The sequence below is a fragment of the Fringilla coelebs genome (genome assembly GCF_963513975.1).
Source record: "Fringilla coelebs genome assembly, chromosome: 12".
NCBI classification, from domain to species: domain Eukaryota; kingdom Metazoa; phylum Chordata; class Aves; order Passeriformes; family Fringillidae; genus Fringilla; species Fringilla coelebs.
In genome coordinates, this window is record NC_140038.1 from 20,795,358 (window position 1) to 20,819,435 (window position 24,078).

General features: G+C 52.7%; 1 protein-coding gene across 1 annotated transcript in view; it reads left to right on the top strand.

Moving 5' to 3' along the window:
* The first annotated feature begins 242 nt into the window (after window positions 1–242).
* SMAD6 (SMAD family member 6) overlaps window positions 243–24,078 on the top strand; it is a 37,257-nt gene continuing 13,421 nt past the window's right edge. Inside the window, exons 1-3 of the mRNA XM_084213597.1 lie at window positions 243–1,000; window positions 3,575–3,631; window positions 5,305–5,382. Coding sequence (XP_084069723.1) covers window positions 244–1,000; window positions 3,575–3,631; window positions 5,305–5,382 — 892 coding nt within the window. The 5' untranslated portion in view covers window position 243. The remainder of the gene's footprint in view (window positions 1,001–3,574; window positions 3,632–5,304; window positions 5,383–24,078) is intronic.

Genomic DNA, 24,078 nt, shown 5'->3' on the forward strand with positions numbered 1-24,078 from the left:
GAGCCCCAGCGCCGCCACGGGAGCGGCCCCCGCGGCGCCGTCTATGCCCGCGCCGCCCCGCCGCCCCCCCCATGGTGCGGCCCCGCCGCGGGCCGTCGGAGATCCGCTGGGCAGCAGCGCCGCGGGGAGTCCGGGCTGCTCCGGGGCTGCGATGAGATAGAGCCGGCGGCGGAGCGAGGAGCCCCGCGGAGGAGGGCGGGGGGCGGCGGAGAGCGACGCGACCCCCGGCCGCCCGCGGGTCGTATGTTCAGGTCCAAACGCTCAGGGCTGGTGCGGCGACTTTGGAGGAGCCGCGTCATTCCGGACAGGGACGGCGGAGATGGGAGCGCCAGGAGCGGCCACGACCTCGGAGCCACCGGCAGCTGCAAGATCGCGGAGAAAAGCCCCTCGGTGGAGCTCCGCGCGGTAGCGCGCAGCCTGCTGCTGCGGGAGGCGGAGGAGCGGCGCGAGGCGGCGGGCGAGGCGGCGCCGCGCGGGGACCCCATGGCGGAGCGGCGCGGGGCCCGGCTCCGCGCCCCCGGCTCCGCGCCGGAGAGCGACGGCCGGACCGTGACCTGCTGCCTCTTCTCGGAGCGGGAGCCGGGCGGCCCCCAACCTCCCGCCGCCGCCGCCCCCGGCCCCGACGGCGCGGCCGACGGCGGCTCCCCGGAGCGGCGGGGCCGGGAGGCGCGGGCGCGGCTGCTGCTGCTGGAGCAGGAGCTGAAGGCCGTCACCTACTCGCTGCTGAAGCGGCTGAAGGAGCGCTCGCTGGACAGCCTGCTGGAGGCGGTGGAGTCCCGCGGGGGGATGCCCGGCGGCTGCGTCCTGGTGGCCCGCACCGAGGTGCGCCTGGGGGGCCTGGCGGCGCCCCCGCACCTCCTCCTGGGCAAGCTGTTCCGCTGGCCCGACCTGCAGCACCCCGCCGAGCTGAAGCCCCTGTGCGAGTGCCAGAGCTTCGGCGTCGCCGACGGACCCACGGTCTGCTGCAACCCCTACCACTTCAGCCGCCTCTGTGGGCCAGGTGAGCAGCGGCGAGTTGGGTCCCCCCCCCGGTACAAACACGCACAGATTTGGGGGTTCGGGGTTTCTGACCCCTTGCCGGGTTTATCCGAACCCTCGTGGGCAGCGCTGCCCCGGCCCCGCGGTGTTGCGGGGATGCCCCGGGGGGACGCGCCTGCTCCGGGGTCCCCGGCGGGCATCCCCCCTCCCTGGGAACCAGCGGTTCCAGTTGTGCGTAAAAAGCCCTTTCTCTTTATTGGTTTTTTCCCCTTCCCGCGGAGTTTCCCCGCTCTCCGGGAGCCGGACGGGCGATAATCGGCGGCTCCATCCCGCTGGCGCCAGCCTGGCTCGCTCGTATCGGAGCCGGGCGGTCACCGCCGCCGGCTTAAAGCCGCAGGCGCTTCGGGGGGGCTGCGGGGATGTCCCCGCCGCGGGCATCCCCGGACCCGCGGGGATATCGGGGGCTCTTGCAATTCTCGAGGGCTTCTTTTTTTTTCTTTTATTTTACGGTGGGCAGAGATGAGCGTTTTCAAGGCGTGGGTTTGGGCTTGTTGAGGGTTTTTTGGTTTTTTTCCAGCAATACTCGATCGTGTGTCCATGTCAGCAGGGAATGGTTACATGGAGCAGAGACATGTTGGAGTCTGAGGTGCAGAAATGGAAATAATATTTAATAGGCTGTACAAAAACTGTAATGAAAATGGACAGCTGGATTCCCACTGCCAGAGGGCAGGGTTAGGTGGGATATTGGGCAGGAATTCTTTCCTGGGAGGGTGGGCAGGCCCTGGCGCAGGGTGCCCGGAGAAGCTGGGGCTGCCCCTGGATCCCTGGAAGTGCCCAAGGCCAGCCTGGATGGGGCTTTGAGCAGCCTGGGATAGCTGAAGGTGTCCCTGCCCCTGGCAGAGGTGGAATGAGATGATTTTTAAGGTCCCTTCCTACCCAAACCATCGTATGATTCTATGCTGACTGTCCCTTTTTTTGGCAAGAACTTTGATTTTATTATTTCTGTTGCAATCTGGGCTCCTGCCTCGCTTTGCATCACTTCTTTCAAAGAAACTTCTATTCTGGGCGTGCTTCTCCCGAAGGTCGCTAGAGGCTGGAGGCAGCTTTTTTACTCCAGCTGGAGCTGAGCTGCGTTTTTAGGAACGGGGCATTTCTTGTAGAAACGGGAGAAGTTTCCCCGTGTCTTTCCTGCAGCCGTGGTGGTTTTCCCAGCGGTGAGCGGCTGCCAGCCCTGTGCTGGGAGTAGTAGAAAGCAGAGCTGTTATCAAGTGGCTCTTATCACCTTGATAACGGGTGACTGTGCCAGGACCCCACCCGCGCCGGCTGGGCGCTGGTAACAGGAGCCAGGAGAAAGCCTTGATGCCCTTTTTCCACAAGTGGCTCCCTACAGGGATCATCCTGTTGGCGTTTCCCACCCGGCTTGCTGTGGGGTGTGAAAGTTCTGGGGTGCTTCCAACGAGTCCCTGGTGACAGCAGGTCTGGAGTGGGACCAGCACAGCCAGGTCTGGCGGTTACCTCCACATGGGCACATCAGCACCTTTATTTTTATGTATTTTAGGATTTATAGCACCCTGTGAGAAGAGCACCCTGCTCCCTTAGGGGGAATGGGGAAGCTTTTGTGAGAAGCAGTAGGTGACCCCAGAACCATCACACGGGGGATGCTGAGCTGCTTTTGTGCTTTTTGGGGAGCCCAGCCGGGCTGAGCTGCACTTGCTGCTGGGTGCTCCCACGTCTGGGTGGGGGCTGAGGAGCCCTCCCGTGTTTCCCTGCTCTGGGGTCGGTTGGTGCCACTGATGGACTTCACAGAGCAATTTCTCACTGGAGTCCGTGCCTGCTCAATGCTGATACAGCCCAGCTGACTGCACACTCGGTTTTGGCAAATTACAATTCAAGAAACATCACTGCCCTACTATGGAGGGGGGAAAAGAAACCCCTGTAATCAGGGCCTGGAGTTTCCCTGTGGTCTTGACCCTTCCAAGAACAGTGAGAATGGTTGAATGACCTGGTCCAGCAAAGCACCTCTGAGGACCTGCTGGACTTGGAGCACGTGGCTGCTCAATCCTGCTGCTTAAAGCCGAGCTCGGGAGCTTTGTGGGGTGGATTCAGGGTGAGGGGGATCATGGTGGTCTCTGCTCCTGAGCCACTTTAGTGCCGAAGCCTTTTGGGGTGGCTTGGTGGCTGAAGCCAGCCCGGCTCTGGTGCCAGCCCTGTGTGCCAAGAGGAGCCTTCTCACCACCCAATCCTTCTTTCCAGTGCTTGTGAAGTGTTTGGGGAGCACTTGTCAAGCCCTGTGTGTTGGAGTCACCCGTGGAAGGTTGTCTCACAGTGCAGATGATGGAAATGGGGTTCCTGGGGAGCAATTTGGTGTTTTGTGCGACTCATTCTGTGGGTGTCCAGGCACAGTTGTGGGGCAGAGGGGTGCAGCACTCCCATTGTTCAAAAATAAGGGAAACCCTGGTCTCCAGTCGCTTCCAAGTGTTTTGTTTTCCACTGGGTGTTTATAACCTTGAAAGAGTTCCTCCTACCCCAAAAGAGAAAGCGAGAGGGTTTGTTGATAAACTGAACACAGCACTAACCTGAAGTTTTGTTTTTCCAGAGTCTCCACCACCTCCCTACTCTCGGCTGTCTCCTAATGATGAGCAAAAGCCACTGGGTACGTGTTTTGTCTCTTGATCTCCGGGGAGCTCTTTCATGGTGCAGCCCCGGTGCTGGTTCTGAGACAGCCCTGCCTGGCACGCCAGGCAAAAGCCAACAAGTCGGGGTTTTATGGCTGCTCATTATTTCTGAGCAAGCATCAGCTGACAAGTTTTAAGAAGTAAATGGATGCCAGTTTATCCTACCAAATTACCGTGTAGACACATGCATATTTTCCAAAATAATATGAAGCTCTATTTTTAATGAAGGCGTAATGAAAGGTTACCAGACGTCATGTTTTGTCTGCGTGTGTAATCTGCGGGAGTGGGAGCTCCTGGGTGCCATTTCCATAAAGGCCTGGCTGTGCTGCTCCAAGGAGGAACCAGCTATTATCCTTCCTCCGCTCCTTACAAAGAGATGGAAAGTCTTTGAAACTCGATGCTGTGTCATTTCTGAGCGGGGTGTCACCTCTCCTGGGGAATTATAAGAGGTTTTCCAGGCAGGGTTGGTGAGAGCAGCTTTGGGATGGCTAGGCTGGGTGTGGAGTGCAGGATGCTGGGTGCTGGCAGCCTTGGATCCTGGTCCTGTGTGCTGCACACTGGCCTGGAGGTGCTTTGAGCTGCCATCCTCACCATCCTTTCTCAGCCCTGCTTCTTGTGCAGTTAAATGGGAAGCAGAGACCTGGGAGCATGGGAGGGAAGGGAGGAATCCCAGATCCCTCTTGGCACTCTTGCTGGGATTGGTGCAGCTGGGGCCTTTCTGCCTTCATCCCGTGGTCAGTGATTTACTGGGGTTAATGCCCGGGGGGAGCTGCTTTTGCTGCCATGGGGCAGGGACAGAGAGGAGACAGACGGGGTTTGGCAGGGGTAGGAGGGGACAGCAGTGCCTGCCTGTCCCACCCAGCCCCGGGGGAAGGCAGGAGCTGCCCCTGCCAAGGCCTGGGAGCAGCTCAGCCGTGTGTGCACCCCGTGCCCGGCTCCTTCATCGCCACAGGGCTGTGACCAGAGCAGCCTCCAAGGCCAACTTGGCTGCTGGTGGCTTTTTTTTCTTTTGTTAGGTGTGGAGGCAAAAAAAAAAAAAAAGGAGTTGTCCCTCCCTGCATTCCCCCTTCCAAGTTAATTCCTTTTAGAAACTGCTTGTGCTGCAGGGAGAGATGATAGTGAGCGACACGTGACTTTATTAAAACAACAGCCAGGGGTTGAAATTTGCTTCACTGGCTTGTTTGATTGGAAAAATAATAGTTAATCTGTGAGCAAACAGTTGAGCACTTAATTAGAGGGGTGTAAGCAAGAGAGAATAACAAAGACTCTTAACTTGTTAAAACAAAGTTTCCTTCGCTTCAGCAAAGAGGAAGGAAGGAAGCAAGAATAAACAGCTTCAAGAATTTTAATGGTGATAATTAAGTATAGTAACTCTGACTTGTTTAGAGGCTTAATGTAACTTTATCCAGTAAGCACCAAGTTCCTACTTGTTTGATCAACTTAACTGGAGTTATTTTTGTGGTCGAGGCAATTCAAACTTTGCATTTGCCTGGTGGAGCTACAAAGTTAATGGCTGCTTTCTGGCTCTGTGGGGAGTTTCTCTCTTGGGGAGGTGGTGGGAAGCCCAGCAGCCACGGGTGCTCACGTAGCACTGGCAAATGCAGCGGGACTAAAAGTGCTTGTTTTTTTGTTTTTTTTCTCTTCCCCCCAGATCTATCAGATTCCACGTTGTCTTACACTGAAACAGAGGCTACAAACTCTCCCAACGTCACGCCCGGAGATTTCTCAGGTTGGCGGCTCTTGGTGCTTTCACCCCTCCGTGGGGGGCTGGTGGTGGGGCAGGACAGCAGGAGGGGACGGGGTCCTGCTCCTGCTCTTGGCTTGTGCGAGGAGGACAAAGAGCAGTTACTGAGTTGGTTTTTCAGAGAAGTCTGTGCTCTGCGTGTTGTGATAAGATGCTGTTTGTGGGGGGAGCGGGGACGTTTGGAGGTGGCCACAGGGCCACGTGTGTCCCGTGTGGAGGCCACCAGGATGAATCCCAGGCTGTGGGGCTGTGGCCCTCCCCATTTCCAGGGCAGAGCAGCGGGGCCCTTGCAGAGCTGCTGCTCTGGGGAGGTTCTTGCTGGGACCGTCGGGCTGGTGTTACCTGTTGGGCCCTGGCCCCGGGCTGCACTCCCTGCTTTCATGAGCAGGCTCCCAGCTCCCGAGCCATTGAAGATCCCGAACAAAGCTTGGCTTAATTAGGTCCTGGTTTTTGCTCTGCCCCACCCTGCAACCTTTCATTCACTTAATGGGGCTCTGCAAGGCCTGGGGTGGTTTTTCCTGACAGCAGGTAGAGCTGGGGCTGTCCTTGGCTCAGCACATCCCACATCTCTGTCCCACCCCGGGCTGGGGGCTGGCTGTGTGTGACAGGAGGGGCCTGGCTGTAGGACCAGGTTTAATCTCTTTGCCTGGTTCGTGGTCTGAGAGCTGGGATGTAGGCAGACAAACGTGGGGTTTGGTGGAGCCCCACGTGCCTCCTTCAGCAGCTGGGTGGGGCTTGGACACTCTGAGGCTCCTGGCTGGATTGCTGAGCATGTGGATGGGATGTGCTGCTCACTTGGGGATGCTCTGATTCAAGGGAGGTGCTGGAGGGGACCTTTGGGGTGCTGGTCCCTTGGTTGTGGCATTTCTCTTCATTTTCTTTCCTTGTCCATGGTCAGTTTGGTGGAACTTGGGCTTTCCTCAGGATGCTTAGGCTGATCCCAGCCCCAGAGGGTGTTCAGCCAGCACAGGGTCTGTATCATGGCAGGGTGGCACACTGCCCTCAGGGGATTTTCCCTTCCCCTTCTCCTTTCAGGTGTCCCTGTGGCTGGGCCCACTGCTTTTGTTGTGCTGCCAAGTGTCCAGAGCAGGAGAACAATTGATAGCAGGACTGGGATCATTCAGCCTGTGCTCTAATAAATTTGTGTTTGCAATTCCTCACAAACATTCCTAGGGCTGGATGCACATCCCTAAAGCTCCCCGTGCCCGTGGCTTTTGTTGTAACTTGATAATTGGCATTAATTACAGCAGCTAAGTTGGAAAAGTGGTGTTCCTGAAGATGTAATGGTTTAGCTTCCCTCATGGCTCAGTCTTTATGGGACATCTGGTGGGTTTGCTGGAAAGAAGAGAGATTTTAACTTTTCCTTGAACAATATAATGATAACATGTGACCGAGATTGTGCTGAAACCAGATCCCTCCTCTCCCCCTGTGCTGTTTCCAATGGTGTAACTTTTAATAAGAGTCTGGGGCTGGGTGATTTATTTTTCCCCAGTGCTCAGGATTGCTGAAAGAGGATAAGAGCCCTGCTGAAGTTAACCCATACATGTCATCACGGGGAAGTACAAGGGAAAAACCCACTTAGGCTCCAGTCTACCTGCCACATTTCAGTTTGTTTATTCTCCATTTCAACTCATTTAATAGCTCTGCTTGAAGTGTAGGTCTGTGGGAGTGATACACAAAGCACATGGTCTTCCCTGCTTCCTCTTGTGTACTCAGTGTGCATTTAACTTGTCTTCCAAAAACAAGTACATTTTGGGTCTAGCATCAAGCCACTGCTATTTATTGGTCTAGCTTTGATCATCAAAAGGGCTTTTCCTACTAAAGCCACAAAATTCAATTTTGTGTAACAAAGAGAACCATTCTTCTCCTGTTTCTCCTTTACTTGATCAACTTCTAAGTAGGAGGTTTTAGAGTGAAGGCAAAAGATGATCTCTGTCGTATGTGTTAATTGAAAAAAATAACAAACCCTCTTTTTGAAGTAGAACCTTCCTTCCATGGCTATAATATTGCCCTTAAAAAGAGGGAAAGTGTTCAGAGAAGTAGCAGGCTCACTGTAAAGTTCAGAGGAGCAGTCAGTGCTAACAGAAGCACAAGCTGTGGGTGGTTGGGTGGATGTGACCTGGATCCCTGGATGATGCCCCAGAGCCCTCTTCATCTCCTGTTCAGGGCATTTGGGTCTTGGAACAAAGTTGTTTGTGCAAGGGTCAGTGTCCAGCCACAGCTTCTCCCTTGGAATGGGGGTGCTCCTGTTTTCCCAGTGAGGTGCAACAGCCTGGGAAGATTTGGGTTGGTGGGAAAAGGCACTCGGAGGAGTCTGACCCCGCAGTTTCCTCCCCCTGAGCTCAGGCAGTGAGTGCCACGTTCAGCACAAAGAGGGGCTCCATCTTTTCCTCCTTAGATTCATTTCTGCCTGGGGAGCAGAGCTGAGCAGAACCTGCTGGTTGGGGATTGTATTTGAAGCCCAGGTGGTTCCCTGGCCTGGGCTGAGCCTGTCTGTCCCCTGGGAGCCAGCAGAGCCTTGGCCAGTCCTGGCGTCCCCGCGGCTCCCGGCGGGGCTGGGGAAATACCAGGGAAAGGGCAAAATCCAGCAAGGCAGGAACAAAAGCTCAGCCTCGTGACTCATAATTGGTGGAACATTTGTAGTAATTTTTTATTCCCTTCCCCTCAGACTTGGCTCCTCCAGCACATGCCAAGAAGCTGCTGTACCCGTTAGACTTGCCAGGCGTGTGGAGGGCTGAGCCTCTGCAGGGGATGGGGTGGGATGGAGCAGCTGCCTCTGGGATTGCCTGCCTTCCTCTGAACCACACAGGGCTCTCCCACACTGGCCCTGGGAAGGACTTTTTCTTAAAACCCATAGAATAGCCCCATTCCTGTTGAAAAAGCCCCATGATGAGCGTTGGGCAAAGTTCTTGTTAGTGGTGGCTTTAAATAGGGGAGGGCAGGTGGGAGAGCAAAGGTGGCCTTGCATCTGTAGGTCTCTGTGCTGACTTGACCATCCCCAGGGAAGATGCTGGTTTGTTTTTTCCAAAAATAGTTGTTTTGGTTTTTTAAAAAATTTTGAAATCACTTTCCCATGTGCTAAAATTCTCCAAGAGTTTCAGCTCTGGTGAACCTGGGTGTAGCTGAAAATGGGCATCCTAAAGAAGAAATGTTGAGTTGGTGGTTTGCTGGAGGAGGGATGAATTCTGTCTGTGCTCCAAAGCAGCAGGAAGGTGTTTTCCACCTGGAAGTGGAAGCACAGGCATGAATTTATTCCCAGCAGCTCTGCTGATGTCCAGAAGGTGCTGAGCTCCATGTGGAGATGACCTGTGCTTGGTGACTGATGATGGTGGAGAAAAGCTGAGAATTAACAGAGAGGAAAAACAGACTGAATGGGCAGGAGCTTATTTAAATTATTTCTGATTGTTTTTTCTTTTTAAGATGGGGCAGTTTTTGCAGGGCAGTGGTGAGGCTGGGGGCATTGGATTTGGGGAGCAGGGTCCCTGTACCACCAAAGGGAGGAAGAAGGCAGGAGCATCCCTCCCAGCTGGTGACTCAGCCCTGCTGAGGTGATGCCACAGCTCCAGGCGAGAGCCAGAGGATTTTTTCTGCTTCCAGCAATATTTAGGATGAACTTAAGGAAGCATATTTTAAAACCCACTGAATGGAGAAAGTGAACGTCTCCCTTCCTCTCCCCCCCAGAAATAACAGGCTGCAGGATTTATGCTAACAAGGAAATTTATGAAGATCCTGTGTGTTAGGAGTAGGAAAAAAAAAAAAAAGAAGCCCATTAAATCTGTCAGGCGGATGTGTGTGGCAACTGGGCAAACATTGCCCTTTCCGGGCTGGGGGAGAGGTTCTGGAATTACCTGTTAATAGAAAAAAGGGCATTTTTGTCAGCAATGGGACAGCAGTTTCTTCTGGGGGGAAATGTTGGGTTTTGAGGACAGGCTCAGTGACAGCTTTGGGCTGGGGGCTGGGTCTGACCCAGCACCACCCTGGAGCCTTTTCATCCCTTCCCCCCTCCCTTCCTGCAGAAACAAATCCTTTTAAAAAGACACAACATATCTGTGCGTCCAGTTTAATCACAGCCAGATGTTTGTTTGGGCCAGTAATGGTTTTGGTTTCTTTTTTCTTTCATATTTAACTGTAGGTTTGCTGGCTTGTCTTTCCCTGTGCAGTCTAGAACAATCAGGGTTTGGCTAAAAACCTCTCCTGGTCGGAGGAACGAGCCTGTTGCCAAGAGCTACTTCTTTGATGCAAAAAAATACATCCTGGAGGTGCTTTGTCAGATGTTTTTATATTAAACAGCTTTCCTCCATAGTTTCACTTTGCCAACGGGAAATAAAGTGCATCTATTTTCCAGTGTGCTTCAGAGAGGAATTCTCTGCTCGCTCTGGAGGCTTTTCCCACTTGGCTGTGGATGGCCATGGATGTTGGAACCCCCATGGGAGAGCCTCAGAGCAGCAGCCTGCCCTCCCTGGGGCTTCAGCTTCTGGCCATGCCTGGGGCTGGCATCAAAGGCAGCTTCTCCAGCTGGGGGGTGAATCATGGATTAATCCCTGAAGGGGAAGATGGGGAAGCTCTGGGAGCTGCTCCCTGGGCTTTCAGGGCTGTCCCTCTGACAGAGGAGTGCTCCTTTCTTTTCCATAAAGATGTCTGTCTGGGGTGGTGATGAACCCCCTGCAGCCTGTGGCTTTATGGAGGGCCGGGGGTTTTTCCACATCCCGTTTGTGCTTGCCATGGAGGGGGGCTCAGGTGGCAGCTCCTGGAGTTCTGCCCTTCCTTTGGAGCAGAAGGTGAAGGGATCATTGATTCTGGGGCCAGCTGGGCTCCTCATTGTGTCCAAATCCTGGTGGTAGCAGAGAGTATTCTGCCTGAGAAAATCATGAGCAGATGAAGGAGCTGTTTAGAGCATTGAGCAAGCAGCAATTTAAGAAATTTTTTTAAGAAGTTACATGACTTGCCAGTGGAAGAGAAGCACCCTACATCAAGGCTGGAGGGAGATATTACCTGCATGTGGTTGTTTTTCCATTAAAACCCTGTGGGATAACTCATGTTGGGCCACCAAACCAAGAGCTGGAGCCCTGAGCTGTCCCAGAGCTGCTGGGTGGCCATGCCTTGGTGGCACTGGACCTTTGTGGTGCCACATACCCCGTGTCTTGTGTGGAGAGGTGGCTCCATCTGTGCAGGGCATGGGGCCCTGGCAGTGCCTGTGCAGCTGCAGAGGTGTTCCTAAAGCCAGTGGCAGCTGTTGGTACAAAATACCCCACAGGTTACGGGCCTGTCGTGCAGGGCTCAGCCAGGACTGCGATGTGGGGAGGGGAAATTAATTTCATACAGGCTGAGGAATCACTGAGGAATTTGCTGGAGGTGGGAAGGGGTGGTTTGTGCTGAAGGTCTCCTGAGGAGGGGCATCAAGGTTCCTCTGAGGTTTTGCATCCTGTGCAGCAAGGAGCAGCAGCCTCCCAAACCAGCCTGGCAGGAGGGCAGGTGTCTCCTGGCCTGGGAGGTGGAGAATGTCCCTTTGTCCCTTTGTTGCTAAAACCACCCAACAGTCTCACTTTAGAAATGAGCACAGTCAGAGCTGCCCCTAAAAAATCTGGGCAGCTGGAGTTGGGCCTTGTTCAGAAAAGGAAGGGGAAAACCCAAACTGGCTGCCAGAGCCTGGGGACCATCTGCCTGGAGTGGCACAGGCTGCACAAGGGTGGGAGAAGGTTGGTCTGACCAATATTGGTAAAACCCTGTGCCTGATGCAGAGATGAAAGCTGCTCTGCAGATGATGCCTCTGTGTTTGTGTGTACACACAGATCCAGAGCCCCAGAGGAGAATTTTCCACCAGGGACTCAGGCAGGATGATGCCCTGAAGGGAAGGTTTCACGGGCAGTGTTTGGGGAGCATGGTTCCCTTGGAGGCAAGACTCTGAAGTCCTCAGTATATTCCAACAGAGAAGGAGAAAGTTGCTTTTTCTCCCTCTGTTACCTAGAACTGGGATGGATTTTCACAGCTAGCCTGGATGCTTGCAACCTAGAAGTTCTTGGAGAAAGTACAAGACCCAGATAAAATGTGTTTTTGTCTGTGGTTCATTGAGTAGTTATGATGCTTGGCCTGGAATCACAGAATAATCACATCCCTCACTTCTCTGAGCACCTAGGCATCACTCTTTAAAAAAAGAAACATCAGGAAGTAAGCAAGTTACTTAAAAGTAAATTAGTTTAATCTTTGTAGCCTAAACGTTACATTCTTGCACCCTATTAGGGGTTGGATACGACTTTCTAGGTAGTAAAAGTTCCTTTGATGTAGCTCTGGTTGTGTCCTTTAAGCAGCATGGATCCCATGGATCCAGCTTTGTTTGAACTTTCCTTTTTCCCTGTGCCTGTGTTTTGCTTTTTAAAGGGATTTGCTGAATACTGGACACAGTGTATTTATGACCTTTGAAAACGGTGAATGTTTTGAAGGAGGAATTTTGGCTTCTTATAGGGGACCTGTAGAGAGAGGCTTGTGTTCACAGTCCCAGTAATAGATTTTTTTGTGGCACTTTGATGAGTGAGAGGTGTTTATAGGCTTGATTCATAACTGAGTTACCAAGGTTTTCCACGGAAATAACTTATTAAATGTGTGGCGCTCACCGGAGCCATTGAAGTCTGGAGATTTGCTCTTCATCAAAGGCACCTCCTTCCCTGGGCTCCAAGGTCTAACTCAGCATTTTACCTCTGGAGGATGCTCAGACCCAAAAGGGCTGTGTGGTGTGGGAGCTTGAGCTGGCTTTTAGTAAGAAATTTTTAAAAAAGGCAAACTGGAAGGAGGAGGGGAAAAAAAAACCCTCAGGAAAAACATCCCCCCTGTCGCTGGGAGCTGCTGATGGTTAAACCTGGTTTTCTGGAACACTGCTTGTTTGTGTGGATTTTACTTCTCTGCTCCACAGCTGAAAAGTCCATCCCTTCAGTGCTGCTGAGGGCTTTGAAGTGTCCTGAGCCCCTGGAAGCCCAGGTTCAGTTACTGGCAAAGGAGACTCAGCTCTTTGTGCTTCCCGAGAGCCCGGGGCTGGCTGGTGGGGCTGGGATTCCAGCTCTGCCCCAGGCTCCTGCTCTTGGCTGCTGGTGCAGGAGGGGGGACATTGGCTCACTGAGCTCCCACCTGGCTCCTGGGGCTTTGGGGTTGTCCCAGCTCTTGCTCTGCCCCTGCTCTGTGCCTTTCATTTGGGTGATTCATCAAATCCTGGTTTGGGTTAGGAGGGAGCTTAAAGCTCACCCTGCTCACCCCTGCCTTGGACAGGGACACCTCCCACCATCCCAGGGTGTTCCTGGTCCAACCTGGCCTTGGACACTTCCAGGGATCCAGGGGCAGCCCCAGCTGCTCTGGGAAACCTGTGCCAGCTGCCCACCTTGTCAAAAAGTCCTTCTGCAGGTTTCTTGTGGCCCCAGAAAATGGGTGCTTAGCTGGAAAAAAGCATCACCCCAGGGCAGTGCTGGGAGAGTGGAGAGGGGAAGGGGTGCAGCGCTGGGGTCTGGGCTTGGGCTGCTCAGGACTGTTGGATTCCTGTTTGGGTGTGTTTTTTGTGTAAGAACAAAAACATTTCACATGGAAATGCCTGTCTTGGCTGACCTCTGGCAGGGCTGCTGATGCTGAGTGGTAATGGCCTTTGCAGCTCCTGGGGCTGGAGCAGGGATCAAACAGCTCTGGCATGGAAGTGCTGGACTGTGCTGCTGTCCCACCACCCTTTCCCAGAGAAGCTTCTCCCTCAGGGAGAAGCTGGTTCCTCATCCCAGGCTTTGGATATGGGAAAATACTTGGGGGAAAAGCCACCAGCATCAGAGGATATAAGCAGAATTAAACCCAAAGCTCCTCTCCTGCCCCTGCACCTCCTTGATCAGCCCCACGCCCCAGGTTTCCCCCTCTTTTTTCTTTTTGTATTTTCCTAGTTTTATTCTTTAAATGGCTAAGAATTGCCTCTGATGTCCAGGCCTGAAAACCCTCACAAAATACAGCCTGTCCCTGCCTCCCCACAGGGATGCAGTCCCTGGCAGGGAACGGGCTCAGGCTGGGATGCTGCTCCCTGCCCTCAGCATTTTGCCTTTCAGGTTATACAAGCCCATGTATGAAACCTGCCAAAAAGTCAAATTCCCAGCAGTGCAAGAGAGAGGGATGTGTGGAGAGTTTGTTTTGCCCTTCACAGCAGTTCTGTGTTCCTGGGGGGATGCAGGAGGTCTTTGCTGAGGGCTCGAGGAGCCCACGTGCTCCTGCCCTGCAGCATCCCCCACCCACTCCAAGTGCATTCCCGGAGCAAAAGCTGGACCAAAGCCATCCCTCCCTTCCCACTGGCGACTCCTGGAAGTGCCCTGGTGTCACATTTGCTGTCCCAGCTGGACACTGCTGCTCTGCTGGCCCCACTGCAGCTTGGCCACGTCCCCACCTGGGCTTGGAAGAGCTGCCCTCCCCTTCCTGTGCCTGTGTTTGGTTTATGGCTTTGGAGATGTTCCTCCTCCTAAGTGCTCGTGGCAGAAGGATCAGGCTGCCCATTCCTCCAGGCTGGAGAAGTTGGAGTCTTCAGCTGCTGCAGGGGCATCTCTTGATGCCAAGGTTACTTGGGCAGGATTTCACACAGTGGCTCCACGGAAGGGCGGGAGACACAACTGTGCTGCTTTTATCTGTGTATTCCATGAGCAGGAGCAGAACCTGCCAGCAGAAAGGCCATTTTTCAGCTCTTTCCATTTATTAAGGTCTCATTTGCTAAGATTTTTCCATGAGAGAAGCCAAAGAATGTTAAAGACTTGAAAAGAAAAAAGTGCCAGCTGCTTTGTGCTTTCACACAGAGTGATGCAAAGCTGTCTGCTTTATCAGGGAAGGCACCTGGAGCTGCAGCAGCAGGGGCTGGGTGAGGAGTGCTGGGTAAGGCCCTGGCACAGGCTGCCCAGAGAAACTGTGGCTGCCCCATCCCTGGAAGTGTTGGATTGGGCTTGGAGCAGCCTGGTCTCCTGGAAGGTGGGATGAGCTGAGCCCTCCCAACCCAACCCAACCCGTTCTGTTGCTCTGATGAGAACTTCAGTTTTCTCCCACCTGTCTGCAGAGGCTCCTGCTGGGATGGACGTGCTGTGCAGAGCACATCCCTTTTCTTCCCTTTCCTCTTTCTTTTGCCCTCCTGGCTGCTCCAGAGCCTGGCCTGTTGCTGTTCCTGAGCGTGGAGCTCACACAAGGCCCCGTTTGTGCGAGCCCGCGCCGGGAAAAGCCAAGTTTGTCCACGGGGAAGAATGAGGCACTTGATTCATCCCCCCCTGCGTGAGGCTGTGGGGTCTGGGAGCATCCCTGTCCTCCACAGGGAAGGCAAACACGGGCTGTGCTGGCTGGGAACTCCCAGGGTTCTGCTTTCCCTTAGTCCTGAATAAATGTTGCTCCTTTGGAGGCACTGCTGCATCTTCCCCTCAGCCCTGTGGCAAACGCAGTCATTGTGTCCTGATTTTTTGCCTGTTTATTTTTTTGTTATTTGTTGCTCTTTAAACCCTACAGTGAGAGCTGTAGGTAAAAATGAACTATAGTTCAAAAAAGGTATCGAAGCTATAGGTCAAAAATCTGTAGTTTTTTTTCCAGCATTCTTCTTAAAATGCAGAGGAGTGGTGATATAGCCCGACAGGAGCTCTCAGCCTGGCAGTGTTTAAGGCCAGGTTGGATGGAGCTCTGAGCAGCCTGGTGTGGTGGGAGGAATCCCTGCCCATGCAAGGGGGTGGAACAGGATGATCTTAAAGGTCTCTTCCAACCCCAACCATTCCATGGTTCTGTGACCCAAAGCTTTGCCAAGTCTCACAGCAAACAGTCACTGGTGCTTATGAAAAGCTCAGGCTCCAAGGTTAGGTCTGGTTGGGGTATCCAGCTGTGGGGAGAAGGGGCAGATGTGAAAATGGGCAGTTTAATGTCTCAGAGCCAGTCCTGCCCTATAAAATTGTATGTCTGCAGCTGCCACCGAGGGCTCAGGCTGCTCTGCCACAGCTCCCATCGCTGTAAAACTGAACCCAGCAGGTTTTGATTGTGGCCTGTTCTGGAGAACTCTTTCTGCTGAGGTTTTGTGAAGCCCTGGAAGCCCAGCAGTGTTTGCAGAGAGGCTGTGGGTGCTGGCTGGGTGCAGAGCAGTCCTTGGTGGCGAGGCCAGGGCTCAGTTTCCCTCAAGCGTCGCGGAGTTGCTTTCTGAGATCTGCAAAAAAACCCCAACAGAACACAAAAAAAAACCCCAACAAAACTTTATGAATCGACCAGGAAGCCAGTAAAAATTAGTAGTAACAAGCTGATTTCAATGGAAATGGGTTTGCTGCTCTGCTGGCTGCCAACCATTTATGAGACTGGCCGGGTGCCGGGTCCAGCGCCGCATCCCTCACCCTCCTGCTGCTGGAAATCATTTGTGACTCCAAAAAAATAAATAACACTATTGTGGAGCTCTTTTTATGGCTGGGGCCTGAGCTGGGTGGCAGCTCTGCAGTTTGCAAGCCCTGCCTGGGGGCTCTCTGCTCCATCTCAGGCGGGTTCCTGTGGGTTTGCAGGGTGCAGGTGAGGACATGGGACGGGAGTTGTATTGGTGGGATGTTGGATCTGCTCCTGGAGCTGATCCAGGGGAAGAGCTGGGCCAGCGTGGCTGTGCCAGTTCAGAGGTGTTGGATGCTGTTGGGTGTTGTGCCAGCAGAGGTTTAGAATGGATATTTATGAAAATTTTGTCCCCACAAGGGCTGTCCAGCCCTGGCACAGCTGCTCAGGGCAGTTGTGGAGTCACCATGCCTGGAGGGATGTGAAAGCCATGTGGCTGTGGCACCTGGGGACAAGTGGAATGGTTGGAGCTGCTGATCATAGAGGGCTTTTCCAGCCTTACCCATTCTGGGATTGCTCCTGTCTCTGGTGGGGACAGGATGGTGTCCCAGGAGTCAGGAGCTGGCTTGTGTGGAGGCCAGACCCCAGAACGAGCCCGGTTCTGCTTTGGCTCACCTTTAAATGCCACAGGGGTTCCCAGCACGGGAATTCATCTGACTCTTCCCTTTGCAGCAGGCCTGTTCAGTGCTTGCACAAAGGGATGTGTGTGACTGAGGGAACTTCCACCCCCAGCAGAACAAGGAAATTCCTGGGAGAGTACAAACTAAGGTAAAGATCCTGTGAGTTCATGGAGCTGCTCTTCCCCCATTGCTGAGTTATTTGAATGGAAGGGAAATGTCAGCAGAATTATATTTAAAAAAAAAAAAAAGTCACTCACTTCACAGGTTACAGAGTAAGAGCACATTGGGCATCTTCTTCATTGCTGGAACAAGAAAATTGGAGTCATTCTTTATTCCCCAGTAATTACAGGCACATATTTTGAAATCTCTGTGTCTTTTCCATGTTGAATCGCCAGTGCAGACCTTCAGAGCAGGATTGAATTCAGCTGTGCTTGAAAGGGTCGGTCATTTGAGACTTCCAACATTAAAAGATCTTTGCAAATTAGTTTTGCTCTTGCCATGCTGAATTTGTTTGTGTAGAAAACCTCAGTAGATTTGGTATGTGCCTGTCTTTGAAGGGCTCTGCTTCAAAGGCAGCAGCTCTGGGTGTTTTATGTGCTGAGCTCTGCAGTCCCCCGAGCTCTGCTGCCTCGCTGGGAAGTGTCAGCTCATGTTAAACCTGCAGGAAGGAAAAGCTGAGCGTGGCTTTTCAAAGCTTTCAAGGAAACTGGATGCCCAGGGCTTATTCCTGTAGGAAACGGGTGCTGGAGCTGCCTGTGCTGGTGTGTGCCATTGCTGTGGCCCCAAGAATGGTTCTCTCCATGGCCCTTCCCTGTGGGTGAGGGAAAACCTGTGTGTGTTTGGAGAATTGGGGATTGTTGGTCCCAGAAAATTCAGCTGAGATCTTGGCAGTGAGAACCAAAGACAAGAGATTGAGTTGGACGAGAGCTAGTATTCAAACAAAGGTAAACAGTAAAAATAATATTGTGAAATTTCCTGATTCTTGGCTTGAAATCTGTTTGGTTTGTTGTTTTTTTTTTTCCCAAAGACTCAGAAGGGAAAATGGGAGAACCTGTCTCACATCCTGGACTTGTGCATGTTCAGATCAGGATCAGGTCTGTCACCAAACAGATTGTGTTGGAGTGGGGCTGGAGCCCTTTCCCCTCCAGCCTGGAGTATCCATGCACATCCCAGCGGGCTGCACTGTGGAACTGCTCACTTTGAAACACAGAAACAGTGTAAAAAAAACCCCATAAAATAGAAGGTGCTAATGGAAGGGCTGTCCCAGAGAGGGGCTGTCTGCCCAGACCAAGCTGTGGAAGGTTTTTGTGAGTGCATTGTCCACTGTGGGAGCCTTGGGCTGGAGGAAGGAGCTGCCCTGGCTGGGTGTGTGCAGTAGGACCAAGCCAGGTTGAAATGAGGACAAACCAAGCAGCACCAGGACATTGCTGGAGCCAGCAGATGATCCCAGCTCAGCCTCGGGCCGGATCGCTGGCGCTGCTTGCTCTGCTCTTCCCCCTTTGCTCCCTCTCATTGAGATTTCGACACAATATTATTTTAATCCCCATCCTGTCGCCCCTCCTCCTCCTGGCTGTGCCCTTCCCTGCAGGCTGTCTCCCCCCAGGCAGGCTCAGAGGCTCTCAATGAGAACCAGCTGCCTCCCAGAGCCCTCTCCCCTGGCACTGGGTGGGTCCTGGCTGCCTGGCTCTCCCCCAGCCCCCAGAGCTTTTCCTGCTGCCTCTGTCCTCTCTCAGTGCTGTTGGTACTCCTGGCATCTGGGGCTGCCTTTGGAGCCATCCCACCTTGGAGCATCCTGGGGTGGGGCACAGGGAGCACCCAGGTTTGGGATGTGCCATGGCCCTGCCACCTCCAGCCATCACAGCACAGCCCTGCTTGGATGAGAGGCTGTTAAAATTTGGCTTCATTTGTCTCTCTCTTGTTTCTGTGGGTCAGGCTGCCTCGGTGCACGTCCCTGGGGCTGAGTGTTAGGTGTGTGTTGAGCACAGGAAGCACCTCCTGGGATTTGGAGTAATGTTTCCCACCCTGTTCAAACACCCAGGAAGGTTTCAGGGATTCAGGGGGTGCTTCCAAGGCAGGCAAGTGACTGAAATTGGTTCAGGCATTAGTAACTCAATGTGCCAGCTGCAGTAGGTACCAAACTCCTCACATCCAGCCTTCAGTGGCACAGGACAGTGATGAGGGTGGGCACAGGCTGGTTTAACAGAGGGAAGGAGCATTTCTGCAGTGCAGCCACCTGAGGGAAACAGCACAGGCTTATCTTGGAGCTTCTGTTCCTTATTTCTCCTTTGAAGTTGTGCTTAATGTCACATGAATGAACTGAAGCAGTGTGTAGGGTGTGTGAAGAGCAGGCAGCAGAAATGTTTTTCCAAAGTGCTGTGTCTTTATCCTGGATTAGTGGTGGCACAGGAGTGAGACTCTGGCTCCTGCTGGGAGCGGTGCAGTTGCACACACTGGAGGTTTGGTGGTCTCCAAACTACAAAGTCAGCAGTGAGTGTTGAATGCAGATCCACTCCCAGCCTGGCAGCATCAGCTTGGATACCTTGGATTCATTCCCTCAGCTGTGATGCAGCAGACTGTGATGCAGAAAGAAATTCTCACCAATTCAGCATTTCACAGCTTCCAGAGCAGAGTTTTTCTGACTAACTCAACCCAGCAGGTCCGTGAGAAAGGGGGGATGAGAAAACACTTCCCTGCATGTGTCAGAATTCCAGCGTGGCCCCTGGAGAGCTGTGGCCATGGCTGCCTTCCCCAGGTGCCACCCAGGCTGGTGGCACTCCCAGGGCAGGGGGGGAATCAAGGCTGGCTCTTTGGAAATGCAGCGACTCCAGCGCTCCCAGAGCGGTGCCTCTCTGTTTGAGTGAGGTCCTGGGTGTTTATTTGAGGGAAGAGCAGCTCAGCCAAACATCCTGCTTTTAAACTCAGAAGGATGCCTGCAGCTCTGTTTGTGTGCAGCCTCCAAGTGCCGGGCTCTGGGCATGGATGGGATTTGCAGGGAGGGCTTAGGAACAGCCCCCCGTGTTTTGGGTTTTCTGCTGCAGTGGAAGCTGGGATTTCCTCATCGTGGCACTGGAGAGCTGCAGCACGCTTCCATCAAGATATCCAGTGTCAGGCAGGGAGCTGGATGTCCTGCAGGGCTCTGAAAATGCCCCTTCCCCAAGCGGGGCATTGGAGCCCTGAGTTTTGAGTCAAAATAAAAATTAGTGGGAAGTGCCAAGTTTGGGGGGGGGGATCTTGGTTTTGGGTCAAAACCGCTGTGATTTTGTTCCCCCCCTTGTTTCAATCCCAAGCACAGCCCTGCCAGAAACTTGGCTCAGCTTGCCCAGCAGAATTAGGGATGTATTTATGTTTCGGGGTTTGTCAGGAAACCTGAAACCAGGTGAGTTTGGCCAAGGCCAGGCTCTGGCTGGGACAGGGCTGCGAGGAGGAGCAGGACAGGGATGTGCCTCAGGGAGGGCACAACCAGGACTTATTTTTGTAGACATTTCATAGCAACAGGGCTAAAATAGAGCTGTTGCTCTGCCTTCTCCATTGCATTGAAAGCAGACCCTTTTTCTGCTGAGCAGAGCCCCTGTGGTGGCTGGGATGGAGCTCTGGGTTTGTCCTCGAAACTGCAGGAGAAGTTTGTGGCAGCTCTTAATTTCAACCATTGATTCTGAAATAATGGGCTCATGAATAAGAGTTTTAACTTCACAACCCAGCATTGTGCTTTTCCAGCCCCTGACATCCTTCAGTTATGTAGGTGTAGCTTAATGCCACCACTTATACATCAGTTCTGTGTCTGCAGGTAGAACACACCCATGTATTTATTCTCACAATCCATTTCCAGCTCCATTTCCTATCCAGAGTCATCCAGGCAATGACACATTGCCCCTAAGATTTGAATTCCCTTAGTGAGATGTTGCTTTTGCATGTGATTAAAGAGCTAATAATGTTTTGGACCATCTTGATGGTGTTTGGGTAGCAATTCTTGCACTTAATCTCAGAATAATACAGAAGTCCATGTCTGAGATGTTGTTTTAAGATACTTAACTGCAGCCAACAGGGAGGAAGAGCCAGTTGAAGGGCACAATTCATCTTCTCTCTACAGAACAGGCCTAAAACAGGGCAGATGAGTTGTGCCCCCATCGTTCCCTGCTGGGGAGTGCAGGTTGGAGGGTCTGGGCTTGTTCACATGGGTTTGGGGTGCTGTGATTTATCCTCAGATCAGCTGAGGCAGCAGAGAGGATTTAGGTGACTGTGAGGCACTGGGAATGAAAGAAAAAAATCACTATTTTTAAAAGAGGGAACTGCAGGATGTTGGCCACTGGAACAACCAGCAAAGTCCTCCGTGACTTCCCCCAGCGCCATCTCCGCTGCTTCGTGGCGGGTTGGGAGCGTGATGTCATGGGCAGAAAATAGCCCCGTTGTTATCAGAGTAAAAGTTGAATTTCTTGTAATCTCTGCCTGGGCTGCCGGCCCTTCCAGCCCTCCCTCAGCAGGAACCTGTGAGCACACCCCCAGCCCCTTCCTGATTGTTTTTCCAGCCCCATTACACAACAGTGCATTTGTTTGGATTTGCAAATTGGTCCCGAGCAGTGTCAATAGCTGGAGATACACACAGAGGGGAACGGACTTTATTTGGGTTTTAGGGCCTTCAGAGTGAAGGGAGCCAAAATAAATAGGGAGTTTTATCCTGGGCCGTGTTAGCCAAACAGCCCTGGGAGCTCCTGGGGAGAGTTTCAGTGCAGAGCAGCAGGGATGGAACCATCAGGGACCCCGGAGCGCGGGCAGGGCTCGCGACTCATCAATGTCCCCTTGAGCCTGGGCGGTTGTTTTTAGTCCTTAATGATGGATTTACAAGGAAATGGGGACATCAGGGTCGGCAGCAGCGTGCTGGGTGACTGAGCCCAGTTATCTTCTGCCTTTGGAAACCACGTTTTGTTTATCGAGCTCTGTCGTAGGAGAAATTCAGATTTTCGTTCCTCTGCTACTGCTGCGTTGTCCTGCAGGAAAAACCTCGCCAGCATTTCCACTTTTAATTGGCTCATAACAGGTTTAGCCCCGTTTTTCCTGGATCTCTCTGCAGTTCCTCGAAGCTTTGTGGCAGGGCTGGGAGAGGCCAGGTCAGAGCTTCCTTGCATTGCTGGGCTGGAGCGTTGGGCTTGGTGGTTTCATGAGTTGTACCTTCCTAAAAAGCTCGAGGACTTCAGGTTTTCCTCTTCCTGGGGCTGTCTGAGGCACTGGTGGTGGAGCCTTGCTCTGTGTTCCCATGGGCAATTCTGACTTCATCACTGACAGCACCCTGGAGCAGCCTGAGGGCTGCTAAAAAATACAATTTGAACACCCAGGCCAATTTCTGTTGATTTCCAGCTGTCTAAATACAACCATGGTGAAGTCAGTGGAGTTACTCTGAATTTCTGGTCAATATTTGGAGCAGAACCTGCCTGTGCCCATGTGCAGCATGGGAGGATTTATTTGTAAAAAAAGAGAGGAAAGTATGACGGGGGTTGGAGAATAAATGGGGGGTGGAGAATAAGGCTCAGGCTCCCTTGTTCTTCCTGACTTTTTACCATCCGGAAAGAACTTTCCCTTTGGAAAGCAGGTTGCCTCAAGTGGCCCTGGTGGCTTGCTGAGGGCACTGGGTTATGACAATAAATAAAAGCCAACGGCACTTCTAGAAATGTGAGGAATGTGAAAATGTTTAAATGATTTAGTACCAGAAAACTTTATTTAAACATTTAATCGCAGAACACGCTTTCATCTTTAAAACATCAGTGTTTGAACTCCCATCCAAGTTTTTTCCAGACTTTCTATGTACTTCATCATATACAGCAGCAAGCTGTGCTTTGCAGAGAGAATAAACTTCCAGTCCCCTGATTCCGTTTGTTGTTGTTGCCTCAAACGCACCTAAATTACAGTAGAGAAGCTGTTCTGGGGAAAAAATCCTAAACATGTGATTTCCTATGTTAAATAAGGTCTCATTTCTTTGAAGAATTGGAGCTGGTGAGTGCTGTGTCCGAGCAAATCCCATAAAGCTGCAGTTTCCCTGTGGAAACCAGCCTGGATACAGATGTGTCCATCAGCACATGGGGCTTCTTTCCCAGTGCAAGGGAATATTCACCTCTGGGAAGTTCAGCTCCCCAAAAAGCACCAGGAGAGAGGCTGCCATGGGTGGGTGGCACTGGTTTGGACTGGTGAGGGATGCAGCAGTGGGCTCTGACGAGTTGGGCTTGACTTCAAACCTTCCACAGGCACCGAAAAAAAAAATCATTTCATTCTTAAAACGGATGAACATTAGTGGATTGTTTTTGAATTACATAATTCTGGAGTGTAAGAGCTGTGCTTTGAAGAGGAAAAACCTCAGGGCTCCATGCACACCACCACCCACCAGCCATCAATCCCTGATTGTTTTCAAGGGCAGCCACGCTGAAGTCACCCCGTAGCAATGACTCAGTGCACGTAACCACGCTCCCTTTTGGGGTGAGCCCAGGGGATCAGCTTAGTAATGATTTTCCTGGGATTGTGACCTCAGGGCCCCTTGGGTGCAGCATTAGCATTGGAAATGTCCCTGTTTGTGTTCCTGAGCGTGCACGGCCAGGGCCTGCCGTGCTCCGCTGGGGAGATTTATGCTTCCTAAGTACATTGTAAAAGTTTTATAAAGTAGCTTAAATATTTACACAATAAGCATTTAAGGAAACAGTTATGCCTCTAAAGGAGCTGCTGATCTTTTGGGTCCATCAGACCATGGACATGAGGGTTTTTTAACTGTCTGACCTCCAGGAATTGCTTTTTTTTTCCACCTAACTGGTTTTAAGCAGGCAAACAAATGGAAACTCATACACAGGAACCTATAAATAATGTTAATGACCTGGCTTGTATCCTCAAAAGCCAGGAAATTTAGGAACACGCCGGCGAGCCGGCCCTTTGCTCACTGAAGGGTGGAAAGCATAGCTGGGAGGATTCCTTCCCAGTATCCCACCTGTCCCTGCCCTCTGGCAGTGGGAGCCATTCCCTGTGTCCTGTCCCTCCATCCCTTGTCCCCAGTCCCTCTGAGCTCTCCTGGAGCCCCTTTAGGCCCTGCCAGGGGCTCTGAGCTTTCCTGGAGCCTTGTCTTCTCCAGGTGAACATTCCCAGCTCTCCCAGCCAGGCACCAGAGGGGCTCCAGCCCTTGGAGCATCTCCATGGCCTCCCCTGGAATTGCTCCAGCAGCTCCATGTCCTTTGCCTTGCACTTGCCCCAGCACAACCACCTTGCTTCTGCTCCCAAATTTCCTCTTGCAAGGCTCCAGCAGTGCTGCATCTCCAGGGAGCTCCGAGGGCCCGTGCAGACCCCTTTTATTTCTTGCTTTGTCCAGCACCAGGCTGTGAAATCGCCTGGAATTCCCCCCTCAGGAGCTGCCCCATCCCACTGTAAGGGTGGAATCCTGGACTGGTTTGGGTGGGAAGGGACCTGTGAGGATCATCAAGTCCAGCCCCCGAGGATGTGTTGAGGAAGGTGGGAGGGCGCAGCCACTGGAGCTTTGCTTGGTCTGCTCCAAGGGGAGCATCCCAGACCCCTCGGGTGACCTTTCCCTCTGGTTTCAGGCCAGCAGGGAATGGGAACCCCTTGGCTGGGTGGGTGCTGTGCTCCCCTCCCCAGCAGCACCCACCTCCCCTTCCCCTGTGCTTCCTGAGGCACTCGGGGTTGGGTTTTTTCCTCCCGCTCGCACGGCAAACGGATGTTTAGATCCGAAAGGAAATGGGATTGCTGTTTGCTC